Source organism: Nesoenas mayeri (assembly GCF_963082525.1).
Source record: "Nesoenas mayeri genome assembly, chromosome: 3".
Taxonomy (NCBI): Eukaryota; Metazoa; Chordata; class Aves; order Columbiformes; family Columbidae; genus Nesoenas; species Nesoenas mayeri.
The window spans coordinates 105,918,530-105,943,157 of NC_137544.1; the positions used below are offsets into that span (position 1 = coordinate 105,918,530).

Consider the following 24,628-nt stretch of genomic DNA (forward strand, 5'->3'; position numbering starts at 1 on the left):
CAGGGAAGTAGGGAATAAACTCATTACTGTGAATAAGTCCATAAGGGCTATGAGAAATGGACCTAGGGCTTTGCACCTTGTACACACACTATCCTATCTGTTGCTGCCCGCCCATTGAAAAATCACGATCTTTGGGAGAGACCAGTCACTCCTGGCACCTTGATAATACATCTAGCTCCAAAAAAAGACCGGCTCATAAATACCACAATAAAGGGCAAATGCGTTGTCAGAGCAACATGTCGAATAACATACTAGGTTTTAAAGGATCCTCTCTCCAATATTCTGGAACTGGAGCTAATACTTCAACTTAACTTCAAGCAAAAAAATGTAAAGGCTTTTACAGCTTGCTTTCACCCAGAAGAAAAATAGATCCCTTTCATATTTTTATATGTTCACGTTTGTATGTGTTGATATGAGATGCACTTGCAGATGTAGGTATAATTAATTCTAAAGATAATTGTACATAAATACACATAAATTTATTAAAAAAACAGGTCACTGGGGGTAAATGTCCTAGCCACTAAAGTATTGGTTCTACAGGGATACAGCTGTTTCTAAACCAAGACAAGGATTATCTCTGATTAAATCTTTGTTGCAACTGACATGTTTTTGTGGGAGTATTTCATTAAAATTCTTAATAATTTTCTATTGATGATTCACTTCATTAAAAAAAATCCACTCAGCTTAGCTATGCGTAACCATATTTTAACCAGTAGGCATATTTCAATAAGTTTGTGCTTCAAAACAAAAGAAAACTTAATGCTTTCCAAACTGGATTTTCTGTTAGTATAGTATAGTAGTGAGGATCATCTAGAGATGGTGTAAAAGATGTGAGTGGTAAAGAGACACATTGTTTTCTTTATTCTACACACCACATTTTCCTGAAGGCTGATTCCTGTTTCAAGACAGATCTTCAGTTATGAAAAAATTAAAATAAACCCTTTCTTTTTCACTTTTAAACTCCTGGATTTATATGATAGCTACTTTTGAATTTCTTTTTTAATTTCCTTTCCTTAAGAACTGACTAGATCAAATTGTTTGGCCTGTATTATACAGGAAACAGCATTAGATGATCACAGTCTAAGCACATATTTGGTGACTCCAGATCATAATAGTGGTCAAACAGCAATTTAACAACTATGAAGACAATTACCGCAGGATCACCTTTTTTAAAACACAAGTAAGATTCCAGAAGCTGTACAAAACTTCTGCCTTTCTTCACCCCAGAAAATTTTACTGAAGAGCTTTGCAGTAGAAGAGTTATAACTTTGTTTACATGCATAAGGGCTCATTAAATTGCTGGATTGGAAGACTGTATAAATTATTTATACCTATAGAGAAACAGGTTTTTATAATTCCCCTCTCATATACAGAGTTACTGATGTAATTAAAGGTTAAAGATCAAATGTTGAAAGGAGAAACGTGTTCCTTCTCTCCTGAGCACAGTCATGCAATGTTCTGCCATGCTTCCTTCCTTCATTAGCTGATGCTGAAGGACCTTGACTATCTTCCTCCTTAATTACCTCAGGTTAGAAACAGAGTTTAGCCCATGTTTTTATTATGTTTTCTGTGCTAGGGGACAGATCATTCCCTGCATTCTTTCTTAGGCAATGAGAAAACTTAAAACAAAAGAAAATCCTCTGCCTCCATAGGAAATGTCAGGTAAAACACTGTTACAGTTGACGGAAGATCTGTCACAAGGAGCTGCTCAGCTTCCTCTAGCTTCAGCATCATGTCACAATTACCCACCAGCTTAACCTGGCTACCTGGACTGCACGTTGTCAAATGATTAACACAAAATCTTTACAGAGGGAAAGGCTAATTATATACCCTCATGAATTCTAATGACAGTGTTTCCAAACTTTCAGTGATACCATTATATTCTGTATAGACTATAATCGATTTTTATGTCTCACAAACAAGCAACCTGCAATTTATAAGCTACATCATTAGACCTTTTCTCATTGCTTTTATTTTCTTCTAGGTGATGTATAATGGGTTGCTAGTAAGGAAAATTGATTAATTCCTCTGATTTTTAGACTAATTTTGTTTAACTTCCTGAGCTTTTTGGTACTGAAGAGGAAAAACTCACCCCAAATAAAGCCTTAGCTTTTTTTTGTTAATAGTTCAGTTGGACCTCTCCATGGCTGAAGTGATCGTGAGATAAAGGCAAAGTTAGCTTTTTAACCACAGGTCTAAAGGTGAATAGCCTTCAGAATCAGTTAGAATGAAACTGCATTCGCTTTATGTGCTGATCTTCACAGGTGATTGCAATTCATGGAAATCCCAGGCAGCTGTCTATCCTGGAGAATTTGCTGTCCTCTGCAAAGCTGGTGAGGCTTCTCTGCCTGCACATTTAAACATCACTTCAAAGGACAAGAAACAACAGCAGCTGCATTACAGAGTGTGCAGCAGAAAACACATACATGCTTCTTCTGTGTGGGATCCAAACTTGGACACCGAAATAGCTTCTGTAGACTATTTAATTTAAACTTTTCTAATATAAGTTGTATTCAGTTTTGTTTTCAAGCTGACATACAAGACATGAGAGCTCTGTAATACTGCATATGGATTTATTTTATGAACAGAATTAACAATGTTGAACTGGAGGACCTGGTGCTGTACTACTCCATTTGTGTCACTTTCTAGATACATTTATAAGAAATCGTACCATACTTATTTAATGAAGCATATTCTCTATTACATTAGGCAGCATTACAACACAACACCATGTTAAAGCAATCTAAATCCCACCTTAGGAAACAGCAATAAAAAGAAGTTACATGAAATTACTCCTTAAAGTAGAAAGAGTTTACTTCTTCACACACAACTTCAAAGGTTTCACTGTGAGTGAGAAAGAAATCATTACAGGTAGTTACCAAAGGCCAAAGACAGTGGTCTGAAGGGGAAAAAATAGGCAAAAAACAAATAAACTGAATAAAGAAGAGTTAGCCCCTTAAATAGTAAACCCTTTAGCCAGGCCTTTATAGAAAACATGGACTGGGCAGGGAAGCTGGTAAGGCTGAAACAAAAGAGACCCACATCACCGAAAACTGGAAAGGAGCACCACACACAAATGGAGAGATGGAAAAGGGACTGTTTGTAAGGAACAGAAATGAGAAGGCATAGCATTAAGGGGAGAGGTAAGGCACTGTAGGAGATTGTAAAGGAATAAAATATTTGCTATAAACCCTTCAAAACTGTAGAGGTCATCTGCAGTAATGTAGGGCATCTAAAACCAATTATGATTGCTATGTACATTTCCATATCTTTATCACTGCGTCAAATATCATTCAATACAGAATATGACTAATTCTGACTTAGTGTAAGAATGAAATATCTGAGGGAGGAAATTTTAGTGGAATGTGGTTCAACATCAAAAAAGAATCAGCAATGCAAATCAGACTATGTGATAACTCAGGAATGCTAAAAGGAAACTGCACGAGAATCTCAGACATCCTGTCATTTCTGGAAAATGTGATCACCAGACCATTATATTCATTAAATTTAAAAAAATAGTAAAGAATAGTAGATAGTAACAGGTATATCTTTGTAAATTGGAATGGCACATTAAGTAAAAGAGAAGGAGGATGTAACACTCTGTACTGTAATATGTGAAGCTGACAGACAGATCTCAAAAGCAGATTGTAGACGTGCTGAACAGAAGATTACATGGCATAGTCCAGTAGTAAAGTTAGCAAGACATTTTAACAAATGTTCGCATTTACACGAAGGCCTTTAGTGATGCTATAATGAAACCTTGACCAGTTCATCTGGTATTTTTCCAAAACATGAAATTTGTGGCAGATGAAATCCAAATTGGATCATTAGATTAACACAAAACAGAACCTCTTAGAGATACTGGTCTTGCAGTATGTATAGAAACTACTGTCTTTTCAAATGTAGTTGTTAAATTCAGATTAAATAATCACCCTTACACAGGTCCAGACTTCACATGCTGCAAAGCCAAAAGCAATTAATACACAGAATTTTACACTGAAATGAGGGCAAATGCCTTCTGTTATAATGGACTTGTATCTTGGTAGAAGGATCTATTTATGTGCTCTGATACGCAAATTCAGAAGTCTGAACCATTCTGTTTGATAAAACAAGGCTAGATAAAATGGAGAGTTATTGGACTTGTTGCTTTTTGGCTGCTTTATTTGATTCCCAAAGCCAAACAGAAGAGAGAATGCAATGCCAAGCAAAAGGAGCACAAAAAAAAGAGGAATGAGAAAATAAAATTGAAGTGTACAGCTAGAAGTGACAAATGTAAATTAAGACTGGGGTGAGCCCTTTTTTATTTGACAGAGAGACAAATAAAAATAAAGCAGAACAATCTTTGCCTGTTTAGAGATTAAGTTTCAGTATATTATTTAAGAAAGTTTTACTCTATAGCCCAGACTTTCCAAGATAAGATAAATTCCGTGCTGTTATCAAATTCTGACCTTAATTGCTGTCAATTCCTAGTTCTTTGTCACTATATAAATATAATGTGAAAGCACCTGTTCTGAGTAGAACAGTGTATAGTCCAACTGTATCCTGCTGTTTTACCACTATTATTTTCACATGCTCCAGACTGGCCATATGGTTAGTTTGTCTGATAATTTCCCCAGGAATGGCAACTCATTGAAATGGCCAGTTTGAAGGTCCACTTGGAGAGCTCTTGTTCTCTTTTTCCAGCAATCTTGTCTCTCACAGAACTGTGAATCCCGTTTTGCTGCTTTGAAGAGCACACCTGAGTAGTAGATTTCTTTCATTTTCTTTGGTTTCTATACTGACATTTAATCAACAAGCTTCAAATACCTCCTTAACTTTGTCACTCAGAAGTCTGGTGTATCTCCATAATAAGAGGTAGATACTTCTTTCTTTTTTTCATACAACTGCTTATACCAATTTTTATCTTTTCATAGCACAGACATATCATATTCATTGAGAAATGCTCCACAAAGTGAAGTTCTTGTTTCAATTTCACAGGTACTATATAAGAATTCTCCTTTGAATGTTCCTTATTATGTATAATTTGTAATTCTTTCATATGAAATTTTACTTTTGAATACACTCTATAAATGGAACATAAATTTTTAGCTTGACAACTACTTTTTTTTTTTTGTTTTTTTTTTTGTGGAAAACTGTAATGGAGCTGCCACTGCAAGTTATTGATCCCCTAAGGTATTAAAAAAGCACTGTTAGTAATGTAATGGGGTCTTGCCGAATTTCTTATTCTGTTGCTATTTCATTAACGAGAAATTATTCTCCAAAAAACAAACACAGCTTCATTTCCCCCCACCCAAAAAAACCCACCAAAAAACAACACCACAAAAAACAACCCACAACCCTGACTTGCCAAAAAGAAAAATGAAGGAAAATAATGTTCCTTCATGGAGAAGCCAAATCAACAAGGTCCTTGTGGAAACAAACTAAAAAAACCTTAGATCTTATCTCTAGATCTAAGTGAGATAGTGAGGAATCAAAAATGCATGGGTACAATTCCTCAGAAAAATTGATAACTTTTGTTTTTTCTCTTTCTTTTACACACATGTACCAGAAAGAGTAATACAACTGTAAAGAACAATTAAGACAGCTTCCAAGCATTCGAGATCATTAGGAATAAAACCAATGACAAATTCCTTTTGTTATTATTTGGCCGAAGAGAGCTCCCATACATCAGAATGGGTGAAACCATAACAGTAACTCCACAAACAAATCATGTGAATGGCAAAATTCTCATGGATTTAAGTGCAACAAAGATTTAATACTAAAGATGTATTTAGTACAGAACCCAATAGCCCATTAATCCTTATATTTTGAATGCACTGCAAATACAGTATATACCACAAGAGGAGTAAAAAAAAAAAGTTTGTAGCCATTCTTAGAAAGTTTTGACAGTCATGCTGTTTAAGCCAGGTAGCTCATGAAAGATTTTTATATAGCAGAACTTCTGAAAATACAATAAAATGATATTTCACGCAAGAATAACCTAATCGGCCTTAACACCTTTGCATAGGGATTAGAGCAAATAAAACCAAAACTGATAGTATTTTTTGAGAGGAAGTAGTTCCAGGCAGAATTTGGGTATGACACTGACATCCACTGACATTTAAAGAAGACTGAATATAAAAAATCAGATTCCCAAATATAAGAACTAAAGGACTCAGACATCTGAAGGTTAACACATTATTATCAATTAATGAGTAAGTATAAAACCTTTATGATTTTATTCTATCTCAGGTTGGTCCTCAAATGAAACTGCACTGTGCAATTTATTACTCGGTGGAATTGAGAAGAGAACACAGAGTTTGTGCCAAGATAAACCCATCAAAGATTTATGTATTTCATTGCTGACAAGTGATTTAAACATCTCTCACAAATTTAGTATTGTTCTTAAAGAAATTTACAAAATTTCTTGATAAGAACTCAAACTCCCAAATCTAATGACCATTCTACTATATTTTTCACAGCTTGAAATCTTCTTATATTCTGAGAGCTTTTAAGGGAGGAACAAGGAAATCCTAAATAAACATACAATCTTGTCTCTCTCACTGCCATGTTTTACTTAAATATTCCCAAATTTTTGTTGATGAATAGTGTCTGCCAAAGACTGTTCTATGCCAGGGCACAGAAAAAACTTGATGCATTCCCCCAAATTCCATTTTCTTCATCAGCAAGCAATTTCAGTAGAATAAAAATGCAAGTCTCTTTTCTCCCAAAAGAAGAAAAAAAGGTCTTGTTTCAACATTTGCTGAAATAGAATTGCATTGCAATGCGCCTTGCAAGATACACTAAATAGAGAGGAAAAATTACTTTTATATGTTTCTTCACAAAGGAAATATATATTTTATACTATTCTAAGGAAATTGAACCTGTAGTTTCTTGTCCAAGACTATTATTGAAAATAGTTGATCTTCTTGTACTTTGAAGTACTTACAAAGGTAGCAATAGATTTTTTGTACATACAAATCTTATTAGCAAATAAAGAGATATAATATTAGGATTTCTGAAATGTAATGTTTTGAGAGATTAGTAGAAGTTTCAAAGTAAGAGTAGTTTATTTATTGTCCAGGAATGGTGTATCAGATACAACATAAACTGTTTAATTAAATATGTACGCTATCTCCAGTGATCCTATAGTGGCAGCACACACAGCTATGAAATTGAAAGAGAAAGGAAAGCAGTGGGATGCACACATAATATAGTCTGGTAATGGATGACAGAAGGGTTTTTTTTTTTTTTTCATATATTCTGCTATAGTTTAGCATTATTGCAAAATACCTATGTAGCATGTCAGATTTCTTCTCAGAGCTGGTACAGCATCCAAAGGCACAAGAGAAAGTTTGTCAGCAAGATCCTATAGACATCATGGCAGGTGAGTAAGCACATTCTGTGCTTTGGAAAAAAAAAAAAAAATGCCCTCTAGTTACTCTGTACAGATCAGTTCAGATATAGTTGAATGAATTCATCTTATGCTTGTAGGTTAATTCCTAGTAGCAGAAGAACCAAAAGGCTAGAAACTTACAAAAGTGTTTCTCTCCTCTTTACGAGCTAATCAGTCTGTGTTGTTCAGAACAGCCTTTACTTAACCAGGTATTAATGAAAATCACTGTTTCTGCCATTACACCTTTCTGCAAGTATAAAGCTTTACATTCTATTGACATTTGCTAAACACTTTCTGCCAGAAAGCTCTAAAATCCTTCATACAATAGCATCAGCAAGTAGTATTAAAGTGCAGTATCCTTAGGAAAATTCTTTTTATCAGCCGACTTTTACCCCAAGAAAATATAACCTTACATGTATTGTAGTAGGTCTTCAGTTAATTTCTGAAAAAGTATCTTTGCTTTTGGTTGCAAAGGAGATAAAATTAATTCGTTAAGGACTCTTTTATAAATACCATTTTACTCAAGGAAATATTAATCTTGTTAACAGATCTTGTTACCATGCTATGCTGTGAGAAATGTTTATAAAGAATATATATGGAACACCCTAAATCTGGAACACTCTAAATTACAAAAATTTATTCATTACTTTTGCTCCATTGTTTGCATTTCAGCTACAGCTCAATATTGTATATAATATGTAACATCTAAACACACAAGTAAAATCCACTTCTCTTGTAGCATGTATTGGTAGGAATAAAGCAAAATACGCTCTGAAATTTCAGATATTGCTAAACAAAACAGACAGGGAATCATAAAAAGACAGTGAATATTATTAGCCCTATTTTATGGATGAAAAATTGTGAGGGAGATTAAATACTTGAGATATATAAAGAACTTGTAATAGAATTTTGAAAATAAAATAGCAATTCCAAATCCCATTTCCAGTACTTAATTAGTTCTCAGTCCTTCAACTCTCCCTTTTTCCATTTTATGCTTCCAGATGTCTACCATCCATCTGATGTAATAACTTCTGAAGGATCCATTTTTTAAAGAAGAAATAATATCTGTATCCAAAGGGTTGTTTCATAATATTTTTTTCTTAGCCATAGTAAGTTCTGCAAAAAGCAAAATCCAACTGCAAAACCCAAGAACCAAAGATCACTATCACAATTAAAATTATTTTCTGAAAGAATCCAACATTTTGGAAGATAACTTGCTGCTGGTCGTATATTAATCAGTGTACCATTCTTACCAAATGAAAACCGCTTTAAGAACCTGCAGCAATAAGAAGTGTAGGATGAGACTCATGGTGAGACTGTTGCACACCCTTCAGAGACAGGCAGGCAACACACACTACATTCATTAACCAATAATTTGCTGAAAATTGGCTAAGTGTGATATACAACTATAATAACATTTCAGATTGGTTTTTTACATCCTTTTCCTGATATCATCTATTTGGTTACCAAAGGATTTTTTTAACAACACTGACAGTCTCTTAACTTTATCAACAGTTTTCCAGGCTACATTTTGCATAAGGTCAGAGAGAACATTAAGTCATATTGAAACTTAGCTGAAATACTTCATTAAAAAAATAATTCAGGAATATGTTTTGAAATTAAGCTAAAAGGAAAGCAACTCTCCAAATATTTCTGACAGCTATGAAAATTTCAATACTGAGAGTGTTTCAGAGATTTGATTTAAACGTGATGCCACTGGCTCACAGAAAATGGAGGTCCAGTCCCCAAGCTCAGCTGAAAAATCCTCATGATTTTTATTAAGATATAGTCTAGTATAGATATTAAGCTTATTTGGAGATTAATTTTGCCTTACTTATCTTTGAAAACAGACTCCTTTAAAAGAGAACAAAATATTTCCAAATCACAGAAAGTTTTCATACTATTTCCAATAAATTCCTTAAATATTTTTTTCTGGCTAGGACACAATCAGTAATGCTTGGAGGAATAAAACACAGCTACATAGACAGGAACTCAAAGAGATGTAAGCAAGAGTCACATTCCCACCTCTCTCATAACTGAGCAGGTGAAGACCGTGGCTTCCCTTAAACTACTGCATGCTCGCTATCAGGAAACTCCTTTATATTTGCCTCTTCAGATTAACTGGCATATCTGCATGAGGAACTGCTCTATCCAAATTATCTGGATTTAACAAAGTCCTCCCAAGAAAATTATTTCTCTTTACTGAAACCACTGTAACAGGACCAAGCTGCAGCATGATTCCAAGTATGTGTATGGGGGCTGAAGTAACCTCACGTGCTGTGGCTATATGGTTTACTTCTCTTAGCTGCAATTAGAGCACTCAGCTTCATTGCGTGTTTTACAAGTGAATAAAAATTCCTGACATAATATAATAATTGCACCACTTTTAAAAATACTGAAAATTACCTCTTTTTAATCTTACATAAATCCCAGAGATGGCACATTAGCAACTGTAAAATCTTATTGAGATTTTAGCCAGTTTATGAAATACATTAATGTTGTAAATAATCATGAAACTGATATTTTGAGAAGTCTGGTAAGCATAGGTAGTAGAATAAATGATGGTCATCAACACATTTAATCTTTATTGATATACTACGGTCCCATTAGGCTAGTAAACTTTTGGTTCCTTCTTTGTGTACTATCTACTGTGCTTCAAAACAAAAAATAAAAGTTTGCAGATGAGTACTGCTGAGCTAGGGACATATTTTATATGACAGTAAAATCAGAGTGCATTACATTATACTCCCTGCACTGCTTAGCAATAAACAGCCTTTAGGGATGTTAGATAGGACTGGGATTTCTGACTGGTACTATTTTCCTGCAAAATTTAAGCTTTCCTAAACAAATAGCACTGCGATTGTTTTACAGAAAATGCAACAGAGAGGCAGTAAAAGACATATACATTGAGCTTGAACAAAAATTATATGCATACAGACATCTGAATTTAAACTTATTATTATTCATAAAAAGGTATTTCTAAAGACAAAGCTAGTAAAACTACATATGAGGCACAATAATTATAATACATAAAATATTGTCTCTAAAAATTTATAAATATAAATACTTTAATTGGTTGTCTATGATTCTGCAGTTTAGCTTGTATCTGATGATGCTTAAACCATTATTTTCAATTCTTCTTTATGGGCTACTGAAGTTTTTTTCTTTTAAAAACTTTTATTTTCTATTCCTTCTAACACACATAGTCCCATTTAAATCAGTGGGAGTAATGATGTTTCATATTCCTGAACATGTCACCAGGTGATTAAATATCATGAGGTAACATATAGGATAATCATATGCCTGTAAGTAGTTGTATTATTAAAATAAGTATGGTTATCCACAGTACATTTGTATATACATTAATTTATATTGGGGACCAAGGGGATAAAATTATTCACACAAATAATCCAACCAAATACAGTGGGACCATCTGTGCATGAAATGATCATAAAGAAATTTATTGGGAATTCAACTGTGACTTCACCCTGTCTTCACCTTCCCCTGCACTAACAGCTTTTTATTTGTATGCTTTATATTCAAAAGAGTACATAGTATAACATAGTGGATATAATATAAATCATGAAAAAGGTAAAAGAAATATTTTAACCTTCATAATTTTTTTAATACATAAACAAAGAGCTGCTGATTTTTCAAGTAGAGAACGTAACAATCTATAAATAATGAGGGTGAAAAATAATAAAGGTGTGTTTAGAGTTCCTGGGACATTAATAGATGCAGCTCTTATAAAGACAACTATCTTAAAAAAACTAGCTGCTTAGGTCAAAGATTAACACTACATTCCTGGCTGTTGCGTATGGAATATTGTATTATGGCTATGTTATTCCTCACATAAAACTTTTACAGAAGACTTTAAGAAATATGTTTAGGCAAAGTTTTTTAATGCAACACTGAACAAGCAGATGTGCAAATACAATGTCTGTATTTTATTTTCAAAACGTAATAAATTCCTTGGAAAAACAGTTCTGAAATGTACCAAAACAATTTTGTCTTTCGTCTTTCTTTCTTTCAAAGATACACTTACTACAGAAGAAGACCGGTTAAAGAAAGTAGAGAGAGACCCAGTATAGTAAGGAAGTCTTCTTTTTCAGTCTTGAAAAACCTGTATGATTTAGTCACAAAAAACATCTCAACTGAAAACGTGACATTTATGTTAGCAGTAGTATCTCCCCAAGGGAACTCTATGTAAGTTTCATTTCCATTCTGATTCTTTTTGACTTTAGTCTTATTTTGAAGCAGAAATATAAAAAACATTTGAGCAGGAGTAACTTGACTTTTAGGGTTAAGCCTCCTGCCAGTCCTTTGGAAACCCACCAGAATCTGTTCAAGTTGCAAACTTTCTCAAAAAAATATGTTTGTACAATGTTAGTGGAGATGTCTGGGATTTTATCAGGAAACTCCTGTAAGATTGCTTGAATACTTGCATACTTCAGCCTGAGCAGGTCTCCCTGTCACTGGAACCTTTGTAGCCTGTGCTGGGTCCAGGTACCAAGTTTTGGAGCAAGAAAAGGGTCCATCCATAAGCAGCTTCCCTGCTGGGAATGGGCCCTGTGGAAAGGATGCTTCCTGATTGAAGTTCAAAAAACATAACAGCTGGGGATAGGATGTCTAAGTGGGAGTAGAGTTTTAAAAACCTATAGAAGAATTATACACAGTGACTATTTTACTACCTTAAAAAGAATGTTCTTTAGGTTTTAATGTCAAAAATAGCACCTTTAAGACATAAGGTTTCTTATGTAACTTAGATCCACCCACTTGATTCATGTATGTTATGATACAGCCTTTAATTACATAGTTTAATGCAATTGTCTCTGTAACTTATTCTGTACACAGGTCTATTCTTAACCATAAGTAATGACTGAGTCAGAAGAAAGCTGTTATGCCAATGAGCAGTACACCTGGCCCTGCAATACAGGAGTCCCTCCTAAAAAGGAGTGGGGTGTATCGTGTACCAAAGAGAGCTGAATGCAGCCTTAAAGAAACAGGTTCTATCCCCTTCTCTCCTAAAAAATCTCATGTGATTTTGGTCAGGTTTTTCAAGCCAGGCATCTTCTGGGTGGTCATTCCTTACACTGTTCATGAAATCTGCATCTTCCAGGAGTGTGCTTTGCTGGATATCCCAGAATATGAGTGCTGTCACTCAAAGCTGTGATCTGAAGTCAGTGCAAGGTGTGCTTTGAAGTTCTAGTGGATGTTTACAAGTATGTAGGATTATTTGTCAAGTATTCACATAAACTTCAGATTGTGCACTCAATATTAGTGAATGTTTCTGCCTGCAGTCTCTCTTGCCTCAGTTCTCCTCTATGGCTGAGATAAAAGCATCTGCCATCTTACATGGGCATTGTGTAATTTTTAATATTTGCACAGCAGCTCAGACATTGTAGTTACGAAAATCTTAAGAAAAGCCCAGGGAAAAATTAATAATTCCTCTTCAGTGCTGGTTTGAATACGGATGATAAATAAGGCTAAGGGCAACACACTGAACAGCAAAGAGAAAACAAAATATTGAAGAACTTATTATCCAGACTATGCACTGAATGAGGCAGAAGGCTTGAGGAAAAACTGGTATCTAATGAAGTAATTAAAGACTGCTTCATAATGGATAGCCAAAAACGGATTAAATTAAAATTGTACAGTATATTTTTTCCTGACTGTTCATAGCTTGTAAGTGCTTTATAAACTTAATAATATTCTCGGAGCATAGATTTTGAGTGCAATATATTCATACATGTTAGGCTGATACCAATAACTAAGGTTGATGAGAGAAGGACCAAACTGGCCATACCAAGATATGCTTTAAAAAACAAGGTTACGCCTGTTTGTTTCTTGAGGTTTTGGGCTGTTTAATATTAATACACTTGAAAGATTTATTTTTTTTCCAACCCGAGGACCTGATTCAGATCTTACTCTTATTTTATAATGGCTTAATATGTTAGCTTCAAAAGCCATCAATCCTGATTTACACAGACATGGAAGGAGTACCAGGACAAATTATTTTACTCCATCAACTGACATACATTCTACTGAATGTGACAAACATACAAAAGCAAAATTTTTTAGAAATATTGTCCACAACAATACATATATGATTTCTAAAGGCATGTTTCTCTTCCAGTTCCATTAGTTAATTTCCTTAGTACCTCTTTCTGCATTCTAATGATTAAAGCTTAATTTAAGCCACTGAGAGCTCAGACTCGGCAAGGACCATTTCTAATACATAATTACGTGCTATTTTTCAAATTTTTGAAGAGGAAGCTAAGGAACAACAAAGTTCGGTAGCATCAAAACCTGTACTCAGGTCACCTTATATATTTCACAGAATCATAGATTCATTTAGGTTGGAAAAGACCTTTAAGATCATTGAGTCCAAAATTAAACCAAACACTGCCAAGTCCACCACTAAACCATGTCCCTAATTGCCACATCTACACATCTTTTAAATACCTCCAGGGTGGCGACTCAAACATTTCCTTAAGCTATGTAGGAAGCAAAGAGCCCATCTTAAGGGACAACATCAAAATAACTAAATATTACAAAATTCTCAGAGGCATAGTTTTCAAGTTAGGTATATCTCTATCACAATAGATGCAGCATCACTAACTGTTCTTTTTTTATTTTTTCATGCAAATACGAATAAGATGGAAAGGCAAGTTCCACTCTTAAACACACGCAACAAAAAAGATGAAAGCCCCCACTCATTGCTTCTGAATTCCTATGGTGCCATACACTTAGGCTGCTATTTTTCCATGTCCAATAAATATGTTTCTGCTTTTCTGATAGGGGAAAAATCAGAAGGAAATTTTATTGACTTGGATTACTGTGCATACTTCCATGGTTTAAGATTTACAAAATCCACTAGCATGACTCAAGTATCACAATGGGTAATATGTGACTGAATAGCAGAGATTGTTTAATCAGTCCCTTTTACAAACTTGAATGATGTAGGTATTTATAATGTGCAAGAAAGACCCTACTTACATAAAGACTCCAATGATATTTAAAACAAGAGAATGGGATCTAGCCGATGATAAATCTTTCTTATATTATCCCATGATAGTCTTAAAAATTAAGTGACCTCCAGCTATTGGTTTATAATTTCCATTTTCACACGTCTGTCCTCTGATAAGGAAAAATGGGAGGAAAAGCAAACTCAAAATCAGCAAAACTAATAAATTGTGAGCACTAATGTTCCTGGAAACTTCCTGATGAAATTCCACTGCTTTTCTAGGGATGATGCCATGTAAAGCATCTGTTGACCCCATTATAGATACTCACCTGAAATTCATTGTGCTTAGACATAGCAGTGTGTGTAGCCTGGGAAGAAGATGTAGTGTCTCAGCTAGCCTCTCCACCTCTTGTCCCTGGACCTTCCAGGTTAAGAGTCTGATTTTACAAATGTTAAAATGTAAAAACAATTTTACAAATATAAAATGTAAGCTTGTTGCTACATAGCAATCAACAGAATCAAAACTTTTTTACATCACTTCTATCACTCCTGTATGATTCAAAATCAGGAAAGATAATGTCCTTCCTAAGAGGGCTGCAGAGCATTTTTTTTTTACTAGCATTAGGGCCCAGTTCTCACATTTTTATTAATAATGAATGTTATCATTGCACCACAAGACCATAATTCATCCTAAAGCTTTTCATCATGGTTGTCCCCTAGGCACCCATTGTACAAATGCTGACATGTGTATGTGAACATTTTTGTTGTCACCTTTGGGAAAAAAGAGTCAGGATAAGCTTATAAAGAAAATTACAATACTGAGATACAGATCTTCACCCCATGTCTGCTCACTAATTCTGTGATTTTCTATATACTTCTTAAAAAGAAAGTACATATAATTTATAATATATACATGTAATCTTTCTGAGGGTGTCTTTTCTTAACAGAAATACCTCCTTTGACAGAAGTGTCATAATAAATCTTTTGAGGGAAGGGAAGGGAAGGGAAGGGAAGGGAAGGGAAGGGAAGGGAAGGGAAGGGAAGGGAAGGGAAGGGAAGGGAAGGGAAGGGAAGGGAAGGGAAGGGAAGGGAAGGGAAGGGAAGGGAAGGGAAGGGAAGGGAAGGGAAGGGAAGGGAAGCTCATTCTGTATTGGAAATTAAGATGTAATTCTGAAACTTTGGAACTGTGACATACAACTCCAATTGCATAGTGTAATGTCAGTGACCTCCGTAATGGCTGTACATGTTCTCTTAATTACAAAAAGACATTGTTGTGGGAAGAATCAGTCTAGTTTCTCTGCCTTTAGGAAACACAAACCCTCTTCTCTAGACAAAATCACCAAAAAGTCAAACCATTTCAAGAACTTGTGCACTGTGCCACAGACTAAAAGCAATCTGCAACTTGCACACCAATGTAGCATACATGTAAAATATACTGTTTAACAGTTTGCAGTGGCAGCAACTGCAAAAGTGATTCTACTGAATACACTGCCCACTTTTTTGGTGAAAGATATTTCCATAAATTACCTAGTCCTTTAAATGTAAAGTGAAAGCTGTCATATAACTTTACTCTTATAGCAGGTTTCATAAGCATGTATGAAATTATAAATAATTAGAATGACGATGATGGTAAAAAATACCAAAATTTAAGAACAGTCTGTTCTCTATGGATATTCCCAGACGAATACTACAGTCTGAATCAGCAGGTTATTTAATTTGCCCTAGATCTTCTCTGTTTTCATATTCTCACTCAAATAATAAATTCAGAATCAGCAGGTTATTAGGTTTGCCCTAATTCTAAACTTGAGTCAATGGGACTTCAAATTGATTCCAATGAAAACAGAACCAGCTTTTTTCATCTATCTATGAGGCAACAAATTCGTTGCTTATTAAGGCCTAGCTAAATAGTTCTAGGTTCATAAACAATTCCATGGAATTAAAGAAATCCCAAATCCTATTATACAATCCTGTTCTTACAGAAAGCTGCCAGCATACCTCTGTCTTTTATTTCTTTACAAATTCAAACAAAGCATGACTGAGGTCACCTCCCGGCTTCACCGCAAAATTTCTCATTGAAAATGAAAGAGAAAGAAACTTCAAAAATTATATGATCATTGACTGAGAGACAGACTTCTTCACTATCCTCAGACACTAAATCTTAGATCCTTTTACAGTAATAAGGATGGCTTTCGTACAGCTGTCGTAATATTGCAAAGGAGAACTGTTACGACCAGGAGAAGAGCTGAATTGTCAAGGGAAAAGTAGACAGCGGATAAACTACATCACTTCTAACATCTAGTCAGACTAATGGAAAGCATATCATGGCAGACCAGTTATTCACAAGGAAAAACACATTATTCTGAACACCCAGCTAAGGACAGATAGGCAGTAAGAATGATGGCAACTTCAAAGCCAGCTGATAAGTATCAGTTCTGTAGACTAAAGAGGTCGCACTACAGTAAAGAGATCTTCAAGTCTCCACTTCCCCTACTAGATCCCTAATAGAAATTCTGATTTTTCAAGTGCCTGATGGCCAGGCAGAAAATCCTACAAAAAATCTTGTATAGATTGTTATTAGTCTAACACTACAGATGGAGAAACCAAACTGCAGAAGTGGTGTAAACTGGTTAGGGTCACATAAAACAATGCTATATCAAAATCATGTGCTTTTTCCTACTTTGTTCATACACGTATTTTGTGCACTGAAGTGCTCATTGGTTCTGCTGAGTCAACCAAGACCCAGGAGGATGGCTAGATGTTAGCATGAACCCACCACATACAACTAATTTTCAGTTTGGCACAGAAGAACCTGAGCTGAAAGATTGAGTTCTGTATCTATGACAATATAATCCAGGCAGATAAAGTGCTTGTGATGCCCTCAGATAACATTACCATAGTACAGAAGGAGCAGGTGTCATTTGAGAAAGTGTACATCTTTGTGGGAAAAAACTAAATTGTTTTGTAAAAAATTAAAATATGAGCCCTGGTCAGAGTAGAATTCAATAAAGGCACCAAAGTATTATGTACCTTAACTTTGACAGTCAATTCTATTTAGAGCAACACAATTAAAGGTATGTTTGTCACGTTCTACTAAATCATTTCCTGAAAGAAGTATACTTTGGTCTTTACCTTTTACACCTCAGGTACAACAAGGTACACAACACCTCAGAATGCCCTTTACTGTTCTGTAAAATCATGTGTTTATGAAGGCATACAATTTTCAACTACAGCGCAATAAACTAGATAAAGTACTTTTCCAGAAGCTGGTATGGTTTCATGTTTTCTGAAAGGAACACCAAGCTTTCTGGAAGACAAAACATCATATTAATTTCAAGAAGAATACCTTTCTGTTTTAAATTACCAACCAATTTTGATATGTTTATTAAAAGAAGCATAAAACCTCAAAGCTGCATATGTTAACACTAGCCTCTACATAAAACTATTTCTATCAGGAACTGGTGTTACTTGCCAGTCTGTTTCCTCATTCCCATCCATCAGCTCAGTAATGATGATGCAATAAAATCATATGTTCCGTAATCCAGTGTTTTCCCATAACTCTCTGGCTAGCATCTACTGTTAAAAGACTCAATGGAGCCAACCTGCAGCTTAGAAAAAAAAAGAAAGTGCATTTGGTTCAAAATGTCTGTAAGCCTTGAAGTGTAATTACATTCAAATACAGACAATTTCATTATATACTTTTGAAATTCTGAATGAATGACTAATCTGACACAAGGTCCTATGCTGCTAGCCATAAAATTTTCAAGTGTATTAGCATTCTGTAGTTTGCTATATAGATTTAAATTGACATGAACCCTGTGTCTCAGCTAGGAACAAAAGGAAGCAACAACTTCACTGTATAAAATACTATTCATCCGGGGTACTAAGATGTATGCTATATGCATAAGTGGTCTTTGTAAGTATTTCAATATCAGCATTTTGAAAGGATTAGCAATATTCAACAAGTAGCTTTCTTAGAAGATAATATAAAGTAGACTACCAATTCCTAATTACCAGTGACACAGTATTTAAATTGTGATTTTACAGGAGGTTGATATTGACATCATTATCCTATAATGCTGAATCCTGGCAAACAAAATAATATATCAGATTTCATTGGGGAAATGATGAAAAATTCTGCTTTAAACTAACATATTCTGTTTTCATACAACTAAATGTAAAGAGCACAGATTTAATACAGTTTTGAAGGACTTTGAGTTTATCTGACTATCTGCCCACAAGATTCTACCCTGACAGCAAAGTGTCAATTTAAAAACATTGAATAAAATTAAAACATTTATTGCTAAATTAATCACTTGTAAATACAACAGAACCTCAGTGTGATCTCTAGTGGATCTCTAGCCCTCCTCCTAAATCAATGTCATCCCAGTTGCCAATGGCCTGACAAGAAATTCAGCATCCAGATGAAATACAGATCATGTCATAGAGATGCATATTGTAGATAAAGATTGTGAAGTGTGAATCAAAATGGAAGTTTTGCTCACAGTATTTACTACCCCAACCTATATTCAGCTAACTATTCAAGAGGATAACAATCATGGTGGTGACTCTGTTAAGAATGACTATAGGCAATGAGTTCAAGAGCATCACTTTGCACTCAAATGCATATCTTGCTAAAGACAATTAAAACCAAAATACATTTATGTGTCTTATTCAAGGCATAAGAGAATTGAATGAAGTAAAATATGAAAAGTTTAAAAAATATATAAATATTGGATGACTTTTGAAAAAGTTAACATGAATAAGCAAATACGCACAACCAAGATTGATGTAATATATTCAGAACCCAAACAAACAAATCTAAATGCTGGCTAGCCTGAGACATCTGGAATTCCTTAAAAAAATCACTTTCACAGTTCAAACCATATCTGGCATCAACTTCTGAATATCTGACAAGAAAGAATATCTCTTACAGCGAAGAGCTGAATGAAGAGTCCTCATTTTTGCCACAAAAGAAACTCAGTGGAACAGTTAAAATAAAACATGTTCTAAACAGGAAGACTTCAAATTCACAAAGTTATTGTCTCTATAACGTGCTTATATGAGGCAAGCAGGCCAGCTATATTTTAAAAAGATAAATTATCCTGTATGCAGTTTTTTCAAGCAGCTACAGATACAGAAAAGCAGAAGGGCATGGAGTGACAAGAAGCTGGGGTCAGTGAAAAACTTCTCCCAAGCCAAAGTATGTTTTGTGGTTTTTATTTCCTCCTTCAGAGGTATCTGTCTACTTTCTCAAACAGGATCCTAGACACAGTTACTTTCACATAAATGAGAATGAAAATAAAATTATATAGAGAGAGATTTGGGCTAAAGCCAGAGAGTCACTTTTGTATTAATTTAATATTTAAAATAGTTTCTTTGTTTTGAAATGTGAACATAAGGAGCAAATGAGAAGAGGAATATGGAGGTTCACTGATATGAATCATGTATTTCCCTCCCTTCTAGGACCCTGACAGGATTCATTAAAAATTTCATTTTAAAGATCAGTCTGTTTAATGAACAGTTCTCCCTATCACAAAATCATACCTTACCAATTTGATTCATTTCAAGGAATAATGTAATTTTCACTGAATAGAAGATTGTGATGTATGTCAAAAAATTATCAGAAAATTGATATGGCAATTAGGGCTTATTTTAATGCTAGTCTTATTCCTAACAAAATTTATCATAATTTTGTGTATTTTTCCTTCTACCCTGTCACTATTATTATGTGAAAAAATATTCCCTTGCCTGTTTCAGTGCTAAACATAGATTTTATTTTCTCTTTTAGAAGGCTCTGGTACTGTCTTTACTCAGAAGCACAAAGACTAATTGACCACAGAACTGCTACGGATCATATTTTTCTGTGCTATATACTGCATGCCCTTGATACTCAAGAATTCTAGTCCTTTTTCTGTGATTTCATGCCAAGTTCCCACTGAAGAGAGTTTAGATCCTATTCGCAAAGATCGTGACTGAACACAATAAATCTGATTCTTTCCTAGTTTACACTGTTTCTACACTAGTGTAGTAGAGATAACATAAATTAAGCTACTCCTGATTTAGACAGGTACAAGAACAGTTAAGCCTAATGGGAAAAACTTATATTACTGTGGGTTTTCCAAAACAAATAAATTTGGTTAAACTTCTCATTATTTTACTTCAGGAAATATTAACAAGATTTTCAAATATGAGAATCTGAAGAGGGGACAAAATAAAACAAAACAAAACACAGTAGATTTTTCCTGAGAATAACTTAAGTCCTATGAAAAATCGCATGCTAAGGACTGAAACACTGATTCTAAAACATTTTTTCTAGTCTCTCAAATGTGCAAGTCAGGATAGAAGATTTTGGAAATATTTGCTTTGTTGTTGTTATTGATTTCTTAAGTCCTCATTATACTGTGGACGCTCTGCCTTACCAGACTGCAGAGACGCAGTAGCACACTAAATCCAAGCCAAAAAAAAATCCAAAGAAAACAGAATTTAATGACCACCTCTCACTTTTAAAGACAAGGTATCAACTAAGACACATGGTCACAATTTTAGACAAAAATGGGAAGTTGGGAGATTTTTTTTCATCTAAACCATTTTTAGTCAAAAAAGAGTGAAAACTCAGGACCCCTCCAGATCACTGCAGTCTGAGATGATCCTGCATCCTTCAGCATTGGCAATTTCTCACTAAGGTTTGTGGGAATTTAACACATTCCAGGAATAAAACATCAAAACTCAACAGCATAATTGCTATGTTGGCTAAGAAGAAATAAACAATAGCCAAGGTTTCTTTCTTTGGCAGACATAATGGTTTCACTTGTTCTTCTGGCTTTTCTATTTCTCAGAAGATTAAATAATTCATAAAATAGTTCAATATCTTTGGTAGCACATACCAGTAACTACTAATCCCTTCATCAAAAACCTTGCTAATGTGAACTTCAGGTACTACCTTTCCTCAATCAACAGATATAAACTGTAGAACTAGTTCTGTTTATGTTGCTATCAGTGGAAATGTTGCCTCTGGTTTCAATGAAATCAGAATCTGAATACTTTATGATCCTTTGTTGAAAGAGTATGCTAGAACTGTAAGTCTTACTATTATTTTGTAAGGCTTCTCAGTGGCCAAGTGACATGTGAGGGGAATCTTGATCCCACTGAGGTCCATTGAAAAACCACTAGTATTTGAATGAAGCCAACATTTTACCCTCATTTGGGGGATTCTAAATGTTATTTTGAGTTTAATTTTCTTATAAATTATATACAATTTATATATGCTGTATGTAAACACATATATATTTCATTAACATTCAATCTAAGCATAAAAATGCTCCTTAAAAATAGCTATTAATCCTATTGTTACATAAAGCTAAGATTTTCTCTGACTTCATATTACATGCAATTATATGAACTTTTTTATATAAGTATTACATGTTCAAATTAGCTTCAAATACGTTTAATGCAAAGGGCATATAAATGTATAATAATATATAAATGTCCATTATTGCTTTAACCAAGCTGCTACCCCACGTAACTTTATTTTGGGCTTATCATAGGGCCTAAAACATGCTAAGGCAACTTAGTATTTTACATACACCTACATATCATGTAGTAGCTCATATTAAAAATTTACACCCAAATACAAAACCCATTTACATGATCCTACCAAATATAAAAGATATTTCATTTTACAGTTTCTGGGACTGTGTATTTTATGAAACCATCATTTGCTCTTATTAAAAAATATTTTTAAATGTTAATAGGGTTTGACTTTTTTAATGAATGGTGGATGAGAGATATACAGCTGATAAACAGGATGCAGAATGACTGTCGTGTTTTGAGTATTGACACTAAGGACAGAAGGAGTTACATAATAAAGCACAGTCACAAATGATGTTTTGTTTCTTATGATGAGTGAAATCTGATAGAAATGATAAAGGCAAATTACTCAGCCATAAATGTAGCCACTCAGTGAGGATCGTCATTTGGCCTCTATAATATCTTATTTAAATTTACCTTTTATATTTTAGACCTAGGTTTTGCTCTCCAATTTTAACACTAAGATTATATTTTCTTTTGATACATTTGCTCTTACTTCACTCATATACCATTACGTCCTGCTCTAGCTACACCACATATGTACTCTCTATGCTTTAGCAGCTACAAGCAATGGTACATTTACTGGCAAAATAATAGAGTCCCACATGTATCTGCAAAGTAAACATTCACACTCCTTCCATTTGCCAAAAACTAAATATTAATCATATTTTACCAAGAGATTTATTTGCAGATGGTATTCAGGAAAGTGCTGTTTTTCTTAGCTCCCTATTCCTCAGTAATACTATTCAGCAATTTTGTGGTCTTCAAGTATGTACTTCCCGGTTGCCCCTTTGTATTCTCCCTGTCTGACTGCCATGGTGAATTGCCAAATACATTGCAAAGCAGTACTGTTCACATCTATGTAAAAACATAATCCTCTGTTTAATCTCCCTCTTCCTTGGCAACAATGTAAGAAATTCAACAGTAAATCACTGATTTTATTTCAACAATGTAGCAGAGGCAAATATAAAAGACAAAGACTCTGGGCCTCCCTTACCCTAAAAAAAATAAACCCAGGTCATCTTTGCACTTAAACCGGTAAAATTCTCCCCAAAGTCGCCTTCCGTGCTCCTAAAATTAATTGTCACCAGCTGCTTGTGACAAGCATACCCATCTCCTCCCTCGACTCCAGCCAAGCATGATGCTGACCAACTCTCCTGCCTGGGTGGTACCCAGCACCCAGGACCCACCTTTCCTTTGCCCAGGACAACCCCAAATCACATCCCACCTCTGGAAGTCGCTCAAATAACATCTTCCTCCTCCTCCTCCTCCTCTAGCCCAGCCTCACAGAAAACACAGGAGTGATGGCACCATGGTTGGCCACAGACACATATGGAGGGCAGGGAGGGGAAGGCGGGGAAGACGGTAGCCAGGGACGCAGCGGGGAGGGAAGGGGAGGGAGATCCACTCGTACAGATGAAACTCCATGCAGGCCTGGTCTCCTACCCATCCCCTCCACGGAGCGATAGGGAGGGGGGCAGTGGGGCAAGCTGAAATGGCACCTTACCTTCGCTGCAGTCCTTCCCCCGAAAGCCCGTTTGGGAGCAATCGCAGACGGCCTGGTCATTGAGCACCGAGCAGACACCCCCGTTGAGGCAGACGTCCTCCCTGGCGCACAGGCGGCTCTGCTCATCGTCCAGCCGCACCTCCTGGCTTTCCAATGGTGACGCCTGCGTGTAGTTGACCCGGACATCCGTTATCCAGCCCTTGAAAGGCTCCCGGTCCTTGACAGAGGAGAGTGTCAGCTTTAGCGTCGCCGACCGCAGCTCTGGCGGGAGCCCTCCTAAGAAGAGGCCACTGAAGACAGTCATGTCCCGCCGCTTGGACTTCACTTCCACCCACTTGGCCTCCGCCCGGTCGATGATCAGCGTCGTGTTCTTGAAGTGGCGGCGGATGACAACAGCATGCCAGAGGTTGTCGTTGACCGCCGTATCGGAGAGCAGGGTGGCAGGCTCAGCACAGAAGATGGAGAAGCTGAGCTGCAGCCGCCCACCCTGGGTGAGAATGAGCTCCAGGAAGTCGCAGAAGCCCTCATCGTCAAAGTAGAGCACCAGCCCGCTGGAGCTGCGTGTCTTCATGTTGAAGCTCATCTCGCTCTCACAGCAGGCATTCCACTTGGGGAAGCGGGTCCACTGGCCCTCTGCCCCCGGGAACTCCATCCCACTGCCCAGCTCGGCCCAGCAGCCCAGCAGCAGGGCCAGCCAGAGCAGCAGGCAGCCCCCGCGCCGCACCAGTGCCGCCCCCATCCTGCGCGGCCTGGGGCGGGGGAGAGGGGCGGCAGGGCCGGCAGGGCCGGCAGGGGGCGGCACTGGGGCCCCGGCGGCAGACAGGGTAAAATCTTGCCGGGCACCGGCCGCGCTGGGAGGTTTAGGCACGCTCACCCCCGCCCCGGGAGCGGGGGTCACTGTGGGGGACTCCCCGGGGCGGGGGGCTGTGGGTGCCCTGCAGGAGGGGGTTGTGCGTGGGGAGGTGCCAGGGGCCACCAGAGGGGTCCTGCAGCAGGGGAAAGGCACCGTTGGGTCTCTTCACTGGTGAGCCAGGCTTCCCAAAAGATGTCTGGGAGCAGGTGAGTCAGCAGAAATTTTCCCCAAAGCCAACATTACCAAACCGGGGGAAAAAACAAGATTGGTGGCAAAACCCTCCTCCAAGTGGATCCACCAGCTTGGCAAGACTGTAGCAATATCCCAGTGCGTGTGCGC

General features: G+C 36.3%; 1 protein-coding gene across 21 annotated transcripts in view; it reads right to left on the bottom strand.

The window, feature by feature from the left end:
• NRXN1 (neurexin 1) overlaps positions 1-24,175 on the bottom strand; it is a gene marked incomplete at both ends in the record, with an annotated part of 724,694 nt that extends 700,519 nt beyond the window's left edge. For 20 of the 21 annotated variants that reach the window (XM_080342501.1, XM_080342500.1, XM_080342497.1 and 17 more), the window contains one exon: positions 23,437-24,175. In XM_080342501.1, the coding sequence (XP_080198627.1) occupies positions 23,437-24,175 (739 nt within the window). Of the gene's footprint in view, positions 1-23,431 lie in introns of all 21 variants that reach the window. The other variant, XM_080342510.1, reaches the window with a different exon arrangement.
• Positions 24,176-24,628: the final 453 nt, after the last annotated feature.